Source organism: Prinia subflava, chromosome 1 (assembly GCF_021018805.1).
Source record: "Prinia subflava isolate CZ2003 ecotype Zambia chromosome 1, Cam_Psub_1.2, whole genome shotgun sequence".
Taxonomy (NCBI): domain Eukaryota; kingdom Metazoa; phylum Chordata; class Aves; order Passeriformes; family Cisticolidae; genus Prinia; species Prinia subflava.
The window spans coordinates 50,768,183-50,781,561 of NC_086247.1; the positions used below are offsets into that span (position 1 = coordinate 50,768,183).

At 40.6% G+C, this 13,379-nt stretch overlaps 1 protein-coding gene across 2 annotated transcripts in view; it reads left to right on the forward strand.

Moving 5' to 3' along the window:
- ARHGAP28 (Rho GTPase activating protein 28) overlaps positions 1 to 13,379 on the forward strand; it is a 77,700-nt gene that overhangs the window by 30,103 nt on the left and 34,218 nt on the right. For both annotated transcript variants that reach the window (XM_063396217.1, XM_063396207.1), the window contains exon 2: positions 12,796 to 12,995. In XM_063396217.1, the coding sequence (XP_063252287.1) occupies positions 12,796 to 12,995 (200 nt within the window). The remainder of the gene's footprint in view (positions 1 to 12,795; positions 12,996 to 13,379) is intronic.

Below are 13,379 nucleotides of genomic sequence, written 5' to 3' on the forward strand. Positions count from 1 at the left end.
TTTTGCATAATCTGTAGTCACCTGAATGTCCAAAAAATTTTCTGCTCCAAGCAGAGGCCGAATATCAACCCAGGCTACCGACTCAAACTAAAGGATTAGAGGTACGAGCATGATTATTCCCTGTTTTAATGGAAAGCCATATGTCATCTGGTTTGGATTAAACTCACAAAGATGTGTTAGCCTGTTCAAGATCCTGTGGAAGCATTTTGAATCAATTGTAACTGACGTAAATATAGCCCGTGACTGGAAATCATCCAGAGGGAGAGAAAGCTGCAGCGGTTCAGCCAAGATGCATTATATCAAAAGCATGGATAAGTAATTTGGTGTCCTTATGGGAAGGATAGCATTACAGTTTCACAACATTCACAAAGTGCCTGCACAGTGAAAGATCTAACACAGTCATTAAAAGATGGATGAATGCCCGATGAGTCTTCACCTCCTATGGTGGATCATGGCTCTCTTATCTAGGCAGGTGTGGGAAGAGGAGCATGAACCCACAGTGACAGAGGGCACAACAACAGCTTAGTCGTACTCCTTTGACACGAGTATGTGAGCTTCCAGACATGATTTACTATGTTTGCATAGCAATATTAATTACTTTTTAGTGGTTATCTAGCCAAGAACATGTACAGGATAGCAAAGCTCGGATAGAAACTTCAGCCAAGCTCTGCAGGACTTATAGAGGCAATCTTTTACTTACAGTATACCATAGCTTTAAGTCACGAACTAGCACTTGTATTTTTAACCCTCTTCTGTAACAAAACATCTGTGTTATTTTGGAGATCGCATTTCACCTGCCTCCGTAATTTTTACTTGATGTCTTTGGAGTTGTGATATGATGAATTAGCCCTTACCTATATAATTAATGAAGTGCTACAGGGAGTGGCTGAGGTGTTCTGATAATTACCAAATTCTGCTGTTATCTACTGCATGACAATTTGATATCTGGGTTCAGACTCTGGGCTGTGACTGGCAGGGAAGTACTCAACACAGCTTAAAAAGGAAACTCTCTAAAGTCCTCTTTCCATCGTCCCAGCACAACCTGGTGCAAACCCCAAAGAGCTTACAAAAAGCTGGTAGAAAACAGTAAATGTCAAAATAACCAAGGGTAATCTCTTCTTGTAATGTGTGATGTCTGCAAAAGGTGCTGAGGAAATTTGTAGTGCAGTTCTGGGCCATCTGGGAAGGTTTCTACTTCCCAGGGTAACATGAGTGGGCATTTTGTGCCTATGTTAAGATGCTTCAACCCTGCCTCTATGTCTTCTGAGTCTTTAAGTCTTCCTCTCAACAAGAGCTTTTTTTTTCTGAGAGATTTCCAAGAGCTACGTCTTCCATCCCCAGCATCAATACTAAAGAAAAGTTAGGAAAGTCAGACCCTACACACAGGAGTCATTTGGCTGACTTCCACAGGGCTGCTTGTTGGATTCAGAATTACTCGCATCACTGAGGTACTAAAGACAGAGGCATCATATTTTGTAAATATTAATAGCCTCTGTAGCTCTAAGAGCTTCAGGAGCTGCAGTATATTTGAAAACCTATCTTCAAACTACCTGGCATGCCATAGCTTTCCTTAGTCCTCAGGGCTGAAATATTTGAGACAAACCTCAAAAATCATATAAGCAGGAGAACAAAATGGTAGTTGAAGGAAACTGGAAAGCTGCTGTACATCGTGTATTAGTTTTCCCATTTAAAAGGCTATTTTTCTTGTTCTGGTACTTGCCTTTTTTATGGGTATTGTGAAGAAGTGTGTCTCAGTCTAACATTTCTAGCTCTCACTGGAGTCCTAGTGGTTTGCAAGCACCACTGATTCATTTGGCTGCTTACATAGAAAGGTCATGTTTTTCACAGGCATGTAGTACAAACATTTGGACACAATTAGAAAACTGCCACTTAAGATCTAGGGTGTTGCCTTGACAATTGTCATGAAGATGTTCTTTCTATCTCTTTACCATAAGTATAGAAATCACTTCAAGATCACAGAAAACCTATTATATTCCACTGATTGGAACTGTATAGCCAAAGTATAAGAAAATGCGTTGTTCTGGGTTTTTTCTGTTGACTTCTTCATTCCTCTATTGAAGATCTGAGAATATAATGAACTAAATTTGATTTTTGTGGTCATTTGTTTCCTCTTAAATTGGGAATTTCTGCTCCTTAGAGCCCTGTAAGGACCTATTTGGTATTCCCTGTCTGTTGTGTTTGTCTCATGAATTTTTTTTGTCTCATGAATTTCTCTGCTCATTTTCAGCTCTTTTCTGTTATTTCTTGTGCTGTCATTTGCCATCACCTCACCATGACCTGTCATAGTACTGGCAATGCTACTAGACTCATCTGGCAACTCCGGAGGTTCTTGCCAGCACAGTTTTGTACCTACATTTTAAATGAAAACTCTCTAGGCCAGTCTCCTATAGGAGTCTTCTACCAGCTTTTGATTGAAAATCAACTTTATGTTTACATAGTTATGTTTCTATAATTACTGATGTCCTGAATAGGAGATGTTATCAAATAATATACTGAAATTTGATTTTAAAGTGAGTAAAACAGCCTAAAATTATAACCAAAAGAAGATGAGTGAATTAGCAAGAAATACAACCTTCAGTGTTCCCCACAAAAATGTAGGTCAAAAGCCTGTTCTGATACACTTTTCTTCTTAAAGCTTGAAGCACATTAGCAAAACATCTATTGGTTCAGCAGAGCCAAGAGGATTTACTTCTGTTAATATTGCCTGGCTGTTTGGGATTTTTTAGTCATTAATTTTTGTAGAATGTAAAGTGCCCTTATTGCTTTGACTGAGCTTTTTACAAATATTTGGAACTGAGTGGAAGGAGAGGCTGGTGTGTGACTTCTGCTGATAAGGAAATATGACAGTCAAGTGCTGCTGGAGAAACGTGGGAGTGCATCCAGCAGCTGCCATGGCCATCCCATGCCCTGTGTGTTTTGGCATTGCTGTCACCTCCCCCCTGCACAGAGAGCCCTTCTCAGCTTCTCTGCTTGCGAGAGTCCTACAGAGCCTCTCACCCAGCCCAGCAGCACTTGATTTCTAAAAAATGGAAAGGGAAGGGAAAGAAGCAGGGTTCCGGGACATCTGCAGACAGAGGGACAGGAAGGGGGACAGAATTAGAGATGAGGCCTCACATTGCCACAGGTCATCAACAATAAAGTCATAGATTGTTCAGGACATTGACAAGAGCTTCCATGTTGTACTTTCCATCAGTTTCCAGCTGATGTAAAGTCATTTTTCTTCAGGTAAAAATAGAAACCCAGTGCTCTGAGATATTCTTCAAGACCTATCTACATTTCTTTATTCATTGCACATCCTTTATCTACACTGCTTTTTAAGCAGTCTCATTAACAAAAAGCAGACTATTCAGCAAGTGTGGAACACTTTCCAAAGTAACTCATACAATCTTTACCAATGTACTTGAGTGGCAAAAAAATGGAATTAAGCTCACATCTTGCTTTTTATTTGGCTACAGAAATTTCCAGCAAATTTTTCTTTCCCTCTGACTGATTCAGTATAGCACAAAGTACAATACAGCACAGAAAATACAAGCTGAGACTCTGGAATTGCCAGCCAGCCAGCCCAGAACTGCTGAGAAAAATTTAAATTGTGTACATTTGCTCCTGAGGATTTTGTGATTTGTAACAACTTTAACATTAGCAGTACTACAAAGAAGGATGTTCTGAATTTAAACATAAGGGACAAATTAGGCCAGTGGATTGTAACAGTTTGTTGCAATCTGAGAATCTGATCCAGGATTTTCATGACAATGTGAAGTTGTTAATCACTCTGTCATAAGATTCAAGAGTATCTTCCGTGAATACGCATTTTTTTTCAATAAAATAACTTTAAACATAGTGTTTTGTTTAGCTTTAAAAGTTCACTATGTTGTTTTACATTACTTCAGTCCAGTCCTGTGAATACTATTAAGCCAAATGTTCCAAACATTTTGTCATGAACACCACTCATCACAAAAATGTAAATGAATACATTAGAGTTTACTTATTCATATTTTGTAGCTCAGCCATGGCCTTCAATATACTTTAAAAACATCTAAAGGAAAAAACCAATAACTCGAGTAATGCTTGTTTGCTTAGGTCCTGAAGCCTTTTTAAAAAGTGTAATGGGTGGAGTGGTGACATTTACTTAAAAGCATTCAGTAATTATAGGAAGGAAGAAAGTAACAGCTGTACTTCACTTAAAAATAAGCACAAAGAAAGCTTCAAACACATACTGCTTGACCTTAGGCTCCTGTTCAGTTTACATGTTCACTCTCTAGAAGTACCTGCCTCCCTTCATTGCTTATATCAGGACCTTAAAAGTGCTTACATTTGCAATGTATGCAGTTTCCTTAGACACCTTCCAATAGACAGTACAATCCAGTTCCTTATGCTATTACCTCAAGTCAACCAAAATAACTGACTTTGTCTTTTGAAGTGTTTCAGAAAGTTGTACAAATACTGTGAGTTTCTCAGTGATAATAATCATGCTGCTTGAAAGGATAGCTCCTCTAGAATGATATAAAAATAAAAATTTATATTCTTTCACATTTTCATCGTAAATGCAGACAATGTTATAAGATGCATTGAAAGATGTAGAAAGTTTGACCCCTTATGTTTCAGTGCTTCACTCTGTCTGCTGAGTATTTTAATATTTATTTTTCTTTAAAAACTCTAATTTGTGGTTCTAGAGCCAAAAGTCTGCTAACATTATCAAGTTTACATCTCACACGGATTTTACTTGGTTTGCTTCTTTGCTTGGTGAATGATTTGAGTCCCATTGGAGCCCTTGAACCTGTGCATTTCCTGCAGTTTTAACTGTATCCTACTGTTATATAAATAATGAATTTGGCTAAATGTGAGTTGCTGGCAGAGGCTTATCAATTTTCTTGTGAAAAAATATTCTAGATCAGTCTGCACATTACTTTCCTGTTCCTTCTAACTCCTTTGTATTTGTAGTTGCACACATAAGGATGCAGAGTGGCCTGAGGTACTCTAGCCGATATGAGACCATGCTGTACCCAGGGAGTGTTTACAGGGCTGTTGGTTACCTTAGAAGTGACACTACCAGAGCAGTAGGAAGCAAAAGAGCATGATAGCTTTTCCACAGCCTTTTGTGAGGTCTTCCTCACTGCTACAGATAGCTCTCTGAGAAGGGACTGAGTGCATGCACTGAGTAGCATCACACTTAGTGCAGTACCAGTGTTTAGACAGAATCTAGTATCTCTGTGCTTCCTGCTCTCCTTTTGCTTCATGTGACTCTTAACCATCTTTGCTTGCTGCTTTAGTTACAACACTGCTTGCCCTAAACTGCAGAACAAAACACTTCTGCCTGATGCTATTTGTGTGCTTCACTGAGCCATTCATGCCAAGGACTGGTAATGTTACAGTAGTAAACCCAGAACTGCCACACAACGTATTTTCAGGTTCAGTCCAGGTGGAATCTGAAGGGTTTGCCTTGGATTTCAGGGTGCTTAGCTAACTAGACTCTCTCTGGGTGAGTGCCAGATGGAATTTATGGAAGCATCTACTCAACAGAAGTGGATAAATTGTACAGTGCATGTGCAGTGAGCCTGGTGCTCCTGGAGCCTTTCATGAGCTCTGACTGATAAAGTGTGACATCCAGTGCGTTCAGTGCTCAGACACAAGTCATTTGTACTGTAAAGGCACAATAGAGCAAACATTTTCTGGAAGCACAGGATTTTCTAAGCCCACAGTACATGGCCCACAGGCCTATGTTTCCTCCTGGAAAACTTTGTCCTATACCCTGGATGCATGGATTTGTTTTTCATATGAAAGAAATAGTTCTTAGGTGAGCATCAACACATCAAAAGAATTTGTCACTTCTAGCAACTAATATGTGTTGGAAATGCTTAAGATGTTTGAACCAGCTACTCATGTCTAGCTTTTGCCTCCTGTAGGTCAGATGTTTCTTATCTTGCCCATAGTCACTGAAAATGACATGTAACATATTCTGGCATGATCTGTTCATGTTCTTAAGTCATCAGCATTGATAACTGGCTTACGCTGCTTTCTCTTAACGTTTATGAAAAGAATTCTTTCCAATTAACTTGAAAAAAATGGTTAACAGAACATACTCTTGTTAGTGTTAATTATTTGGGAACCCCTTCTGCCCTTTAGCAATAGCTTTGTTAGGAGAAAGATGAAATAGAGTCCCTTTCAGATTTTGACAGACACGTTGCAGCCGTGTAGTGCACTGTCTCTGTTGCATCGGGCCAACACTGAAGTGATGTGATTGCCAGTGTGGAGGAGAGGTCTGGGTTATGTCCCCAAAGGTCACTGTTGCCAGCAGGCAGTACCTAGAGAGTATATTCCCTGAACTCCCCTAGCTCAAAGGGTTTGATTGTGAGAGCCCTCACACTGAAACCCGCAAACAGAGGGAGATTCTTCTGCAATCTCCATGCTCGGCTGAAGAGTGGCCACAATGTGGTCTTTGTTACAGCAGGGAGTTTCCCTGCCACTTACGAAGATGTTGCGTAAGAGAGAGCTGAGGAACCCAAGGTGAAAGGCATTTTTAAATGTTGGCAGGTAGCACTGACATGAAAATGCCACAACTCGATCTCGTAACTTCTGTTACTACCTTGATCAATGGCAGACAATATATAATTAAACAAACAAAACTTTTGATTCCTGTAAATATTACAAATCTTTGCTCTTTTAAGTCTTTAAATCTTAATATTCATTAGACAACCCCTTTTGGTCCAAAAAAATCATAGATGCATAGGACATCCTGAGTTGGAAGGGACCAACAAGAATCATCAAAGTCCAGCTCCTGGCCCTATGCATGACAGCCCCAAGGGCCACATCATGTGCCTGAGAACATTGTCCAAACTCTCCTGAAATCTGTCAGGCTGGTGCTGTGACCCTGGGGAGGCTGTTCCAGTGCCCAACCACCCTCTGGGTGAAAAAATCTGTACCTAATACCCAACTCAAACCTCACTTGACACAGCTTCAGGCCATTCCCTCATGTTCCATTGCTGGTCACCAGAAAGAAGAGATCAGTGCCTGCCCCTCCTCTTCCACTCCTGAGGAAGCTGTGTACTGCTGTGAAGTCTCCCTTCAGTCTCCTCTTTTCCTGGCTGAAAAAAACAAGTGATCTCAGTCACTTCTCCTACAGCTTTCCTTGCAGACTGTTCACCATCTTTGGATATGTTCTTTGTATGATCTCTGATAGTTTTATATCTTTCTTATATTGTGGCTCCCAAACCTGCCCCCAGCACTCGAGGTGAGCAGAGCAGGACAGTCCCCTCCCTTGCCCAGCTGGCCATGCTGTGTCTGATGTCCCCCAGGACACAGCTGCCCCTCCTGGCTGCCAGAGCCCTGCTGACTCGGATTCAACTTGCCATCAACAGGACCCCAAGGACCCTTATTTGTGGTGCTGCTCTACAGTATTTTGTTCCTCAGTCTGTGCATATATCCAGGGTTGACCCACTCCAGGTGCAGAATCTGGAGTGAAACTAAAGTTGACAGAAACACATTTTAAAGAATCTTTCACAGAATAGAAAGACAGGCAAAACAGAGAATTCCTGTGCTTTGAAATCTAACCGATACAGTAAGGTGATAGCTTATTTTCAAACCCATCTTCGTTAACAAAGAGAGATGAGATTCACATGTTTTTGCAGTTCTGCTGGGCCACAGGATGAGAAAATTAATAATGAAATAAAACCTTCCTCTGCCTCTCATTCAAATACTCTTTTACAAAGTGGGGCAGCATGACAGCAAGAGCGAGCATGATAGTTTAAATATTTGCTATACCAGATGCTGGAGAGAGCACAAGGAAGCTTTAGCATCCACTGTCTACAACTTGCCCAACATCTGCAGGATAATCAGGAACAGAAGTGTGTAGATGGAGCTGGTGGGATATTGTCTGATATATACCCTTCTCTGTGATCAGAAGCCATGAAGCATGGGGAAAAGGAAATAAGCATAACACAAACAGAGCAGGAGCAAGGTCAGCAGGAAGGAACCAGAAGATGAGGGATTTGGGTCAAGAGTGAACTGTGCACAAAAGAAAAAGGGAAAAATACTATTTCCCATTGCTGGTCTCTTCCTTTGCCTGGAATTTGTATACATGTTATTTAGGAAAAAAATATATAATGGTACATGACTACTAACAATTCAGAACAGTTCTTAATAAAGAGGAATTAATGCTGTTTCCCTGTCAGTGCAAGCTACCTTCCCCTTTTTTACATTTGGGAAAAGCTGAACAAGTGGTTATACTGACAGAATGATTGCAGTGTGAAAAAGTGGATTTTTGTCCTACAATGATCAGGACAATTTGCTTCCTTCACCTTTCCCATTCTTATAAATGTGACTAATTGTGGTGAAGCAGGTTCAGGACCCACCGAATGAAATGAAGGATAACAGCCCACAAGAATAAGATGTCCTTTCCCTCTGTATAAACAACGATCAAGTGCTGTTTTTAACTACAAGATGGCTTTATTGCTCCCATTTGTTTTATGGATTCTTTACCACCCCTTACTTAATTAAACTCAAAATACAAGCCTGGCTTTATCATTACTGAGCCCACAAGCAATCACTAAGTGTCACTGAGCCAGCTCTTTGTGTGGTTTTACAAATCTTTACTTTGAGGATAGGGTAAGAATAGCTTATTGGATCTGGCTTGGCTATCCTGAAATCGATAGGTGGTATCAGATCCTGAACAGCACACTACTGCAGTACGTATAGAGGATAAAATACAGGGTCAGGAGGCCTGTTTAGCATTAAAAACATACGCCAGGCCAAAACTAGTCACACACAGTTGAATCAGCTTTCTGGTGCCCCATGGAAATATCCCCCTTCCCTGCAGTAATCTTTCCACAGAAAGCTTTTTAAATGATATCATATTTCTCCTTCCTGACACTCTTTAACTCTTTCTCCTTTGAATATCCAATAATAGACAAGGTCTTTGATAACATTAGTTCTTACATAGTTTTCCCTTCTTTTTCTTTCCTTTCTCAGTGATCTATGTGGCTTTTAAAAAATATTTTATTCCATTCTGAAAAATATTTCAGCTCATCCAGTGGAGTGGAGTTGCTGTAGTTTTTGCTCAGTGCTTTTAGGTTCATACTCCTCTCCCAAGTTTTTGCATCGAGGAAGCCAGGATCTGAGATCCCTCCTGTGTTTAATTTAATCAGCATTTCAGATTAGCTCTCTACTACCCATGTGTGTGAGGGAACAAAAGAAACTTAGCCTGAACTTTGTGATCTCTACTTACTTAACAGGACTGGTTTATAACTTTTCTGTGGCAGCAACAGAATCATCTTAGTGAAAACTTTTTATTGTTCTAAACTTCTCTTCAGGCACAGAGAAAAAAAGACCAACAAAAAAGGACAGCTTGAAGGTGAAAAAGGTGTCAGGAACAGAGATTTTCTGCTGCAAGAGTCCCAGGTAACAGGTAACCTGGGCTTCTTTAGCTATTTCTGAGACAGGCAGGCAGATTGCTGAGTCAGTGCTCTTACAGTGTCCTTCAAGAATTAATTAAAAGCAGTGAATAATAGGCTTTGCTTCCTCAGTAGGATTTTTTTCCCCTGAAACTGTTTTGAGCAGCTTTGGCTGGAGGAAATGGGAGACAACTGCCATTATCACATAAAGGCAAGGCCACTTCCTCCAGGACACAAGTCACAGGTATATGGGTCAAAACAGCAGCTGGAAGTCTTTCAAACACATGAGCTTTTAATAGGCAGATTCAGAATAATTGGAGAAGGTTCGTACCAGACCACGTGGAAGCAAGCTTCAGCTGTTTACCAATAAAGGATAAAGCACCTCTGCCTAACCTTTCTTGTTACAGGAATTTTACACAGCTTGATTTAATCTGGGTTGAGATAAGAAGCCTCAAATATGAATTTCTCAAGAGACGTTGTTCAGCTGATTTTCCAAATAAGCTCCGTAGTTGTAATATTGTTGTAAATGCAGATTAATTACGCTGGAACCTTAGACGTATTTGGCAAAGCTGGTTGCCACAGCAGTTGTTGCTGTCCTACATGGTCTATTTTGCATTTAGCTTTTTGGTATGGTGATATTACAAAATAAGCACACTCACTGTGGGGAGAAAAGCAGCAACCCACCAAGCCTCTTTCTTCCTAATATGGTGAAATAAAAAGCCTTGGTCCAAGCCAGCTGAAGTGCTGATGGAGTCAAAGACCAAGGATCGGTGTGGTGTGGCGCCTGAGGAGCACTAAGGTCGTGGTCAAGATTCACACTGGGAGGGCAGGAAATATTTAAATTCCCTGACCGTGACTAAGTGATGGGAGTCAATGATGCTAGCAGGGATGCCCTCTCCTCCTCGCAGCTCATGTGTGATTCCAGAATGGTGAGAGCATTCCTTCCTGCAATTGCTGGCTCAGGAGATCTGGGCTGTGCTCTACAGTATGTGTAGGGACTTGTTTTCCACAAAGGTTTATATTAAGCAGGGACATGAATTTCTCAGTAAGCAGCAGTGTCGGGGTCTCAGGCCTGAGCTGAAGAGGAGGCTGGTGAGGGACAAGTTGTGGCAGGAGGACAGACACCAGGCCTTGGCATCCCCTCTGCTTGCACAAGGTCCAGTGAGCGAGGCCCCCAAACACCATCAGAGTACCAGGTAGTTTTGCTTTTTTCCTTATTTGTGTTCACTCTCACCTTTTAAACCAAGGAGCGCAGGTTTTCACAGCAACAAGCAATGGGTTGGTGTGTGCTGGTTTGCCCCATCCTGCCTGGCTCCCAGCTGAAGAGATGGGGTTTTCTGACTTCTTCTCAGGGTTCTGCTTCTGCTGGTTAAAACTTCTGCTCGGGATGCTTGGTACTCATCATATTCTAGTCCAGAGATCCTTGCATTTTTGTTACTTGCTAATGTGAGAAAGACACATAGGTGAATCCAGAAAAGAAAGGGAAATCTGCACAAAAACCTCAGAGGCTGACATGTCCATATGCATAATTCCAGTGATTATTTTTTATCAGGTACCCCACCCACATGAGGCTTTGGGAACAAAAGCCGACTAAAATACACATCTCCCCAGAGAGAGCTACAACGAAAACGTTTTAACCACACTTGTGTCACAAATTCCTCTCACATTTGGTGGCTGCAGCTTCTTCTAATTAAAACAGTAACAGTTTCAGCTGTGTTTTAAAGCAAACAAACTGTTTATGAGGGGAGAAATGGAGAGAAAGTCTGAAGACAGAATTTCTCTTCCCAGTGAACGTGTCTCCACCACCCCACAGCATGTTCTCTCCTGCTGCAATGTTGTCTGTCACCCATCAGAAAGCTTTGCTTACCAGCCTTGCTTCCAAGAGCACAGGGGCTGATTTGGCAGATGAATCATCCATAGTACACCTATGAGTGTTCAAAAAGAGGCAAAGGCCTGATCTTTGCCTTTTATAAAGCCTGATCATGTCCAAAGTTGGATTTGTTTTGCTCTGTTATTTCCACCACAGCTGCCCAGCCTGGGGCTCAGACGTAGCCCAGAAGGAACTGCCCTGATAAAGTGAGAGGCTCTGCAAGCCCCAGGGAAGCATCCAGCCCTTCACTGGCAAGGAAGGATGTAGCAGAGGCAGCAGCACGATGAGAGAGAAGCATGCTCAGTCAGCTTTATGAAATAATACGTTGTTTATACATCCATTAGGAAAACTTTGATAAGGAGGGAAACACTGAAAAGGAAATACTTTTTTTTTAGTGGAGTAAAAGTAATGCCTGTGGTTTTAAACAAAGGCATGTTGGCAGGATCATGCCATACAGAAAAGGAAGAGAAAGGGAAACTGCATTTGAATTAATTCAGATAAGTGAAGGTCAGAAGACCTTATGTCAGAATTTTCCATTAATTCCTATGGTCTAGCTCTCTGCCAAAATTGTGTTACCTCCTAACTCCTTTGTACAAATACTGTTGTGGTTATTATTACTGATTACTGTATCTACTGCAATTACATATACAAAAGCTGTTTACAGTATTGCAGCCATAATAATGTAAAAGAGCAAAGTCAGACAATTTTCATGATGGGGGTTATATGAGATTTTGAATGAATTTGTATAAATCTCTTTGGCTGCAAGTACTCACAGTGGGGAAGTGACAAGAACAAAAGAGTAAGGAACAAACTTTGTTTTAATTCAATCCCTGTATTGAATCTTAACTTGAAACTTGATTTTTGGTGAATCATAATTTTTTTGAACCTGTGATAAAAACCTCTGTTTGACCTAGAATGTACTATTTTAATTCAAAGTCAAATTTTGTTTAAAATTATTCTAACTTAAGAAAAAAACCAGAAATCTTTTGAAAGGGTTTCCAAATAAAAATTAAATTTCAAATAAAAATTATTCTCCAAATTAAAAATCTTTCAAGTTTTTTATTATTTTTTGGAGTGAAGGTGAGTTTGTAAAATATTTCAGGGTTCCAAGTCTTATTATTTTTTCCCCAGAGAAGTTTTCACTGAAGCATTTCAGCCAGTAAGCAAAACAGGAAGGGATAGGAAGAGAAACTGAGGCAAAAAGAAGTGAAAATAGTTTTCCAGTGTCTCTTTAGAAGGATAGCAGTATTAGAAATAGAAATTGCATTTCCTAAGTTCCCTCTAGAATGGGAAATACTGAAGAGCATTAAAGAGATAAATTATTAGATGCAAAATACATGTCCAGCCGTAATTGCAACAGAGCACTATGAAAGTTACCAAAACTGTGTACTTGGCTTCTGAAATCACGTTCCCTACTTCCTGATACAGTCACAGGTCAAGCACTGCTTGCCTGCTCCATTTGCATGGCACAAGTTAGCGTGACAGAAAGGTGATTTTATTTGTATCGCTTTCTCTTTTCAGAAAGTCTTTCTCTCGTTGTCGAAGAATTAATAGGATGCTTTCCAACGAGTCAGTACCTCCTGCCTTCAGCCGCTCCAACTCGCAGGCCTCCATGGACAGCACTTCCATGGAGGACTTCTGGTGTGAAGTAGAGAGCATCAAGGAGAGCAGAGAAGATGGATCTGAAGAAGCAATGCTCTTGGAGTTCAAACCTGCTGATGGTGAGCACATGAACTTACTCCTCATACCCTGGCTTTGCCTCCTGTCCAAAGAGTCATGCCCTGATCTCCTTCCTCGTGTCACTCAGTCTGAGCAGAAGGACCAGTCTGGGTCTATGATCATTGTAGCTCCCCTTCTGAACATCACAGTCAATCACTGGCAAGAAACAATAATTGTCTGGTTTATGCACTGGAGCCAGTAATTAACTTCTGAAGTAAGTTTCGTTGCATTGATTTTATTTGTGCTTTGAGAGGACAGATATGGTGTAATTCAGGAAAGAAAGGCACTCAGTGAAAACTAAATTTCCAGCATTAAATAGACTAAACCAAATATTTAAAGTAGCAAAATGTTAATTTAGTATGCTGGAATTTGAAACTTTCTGGCTT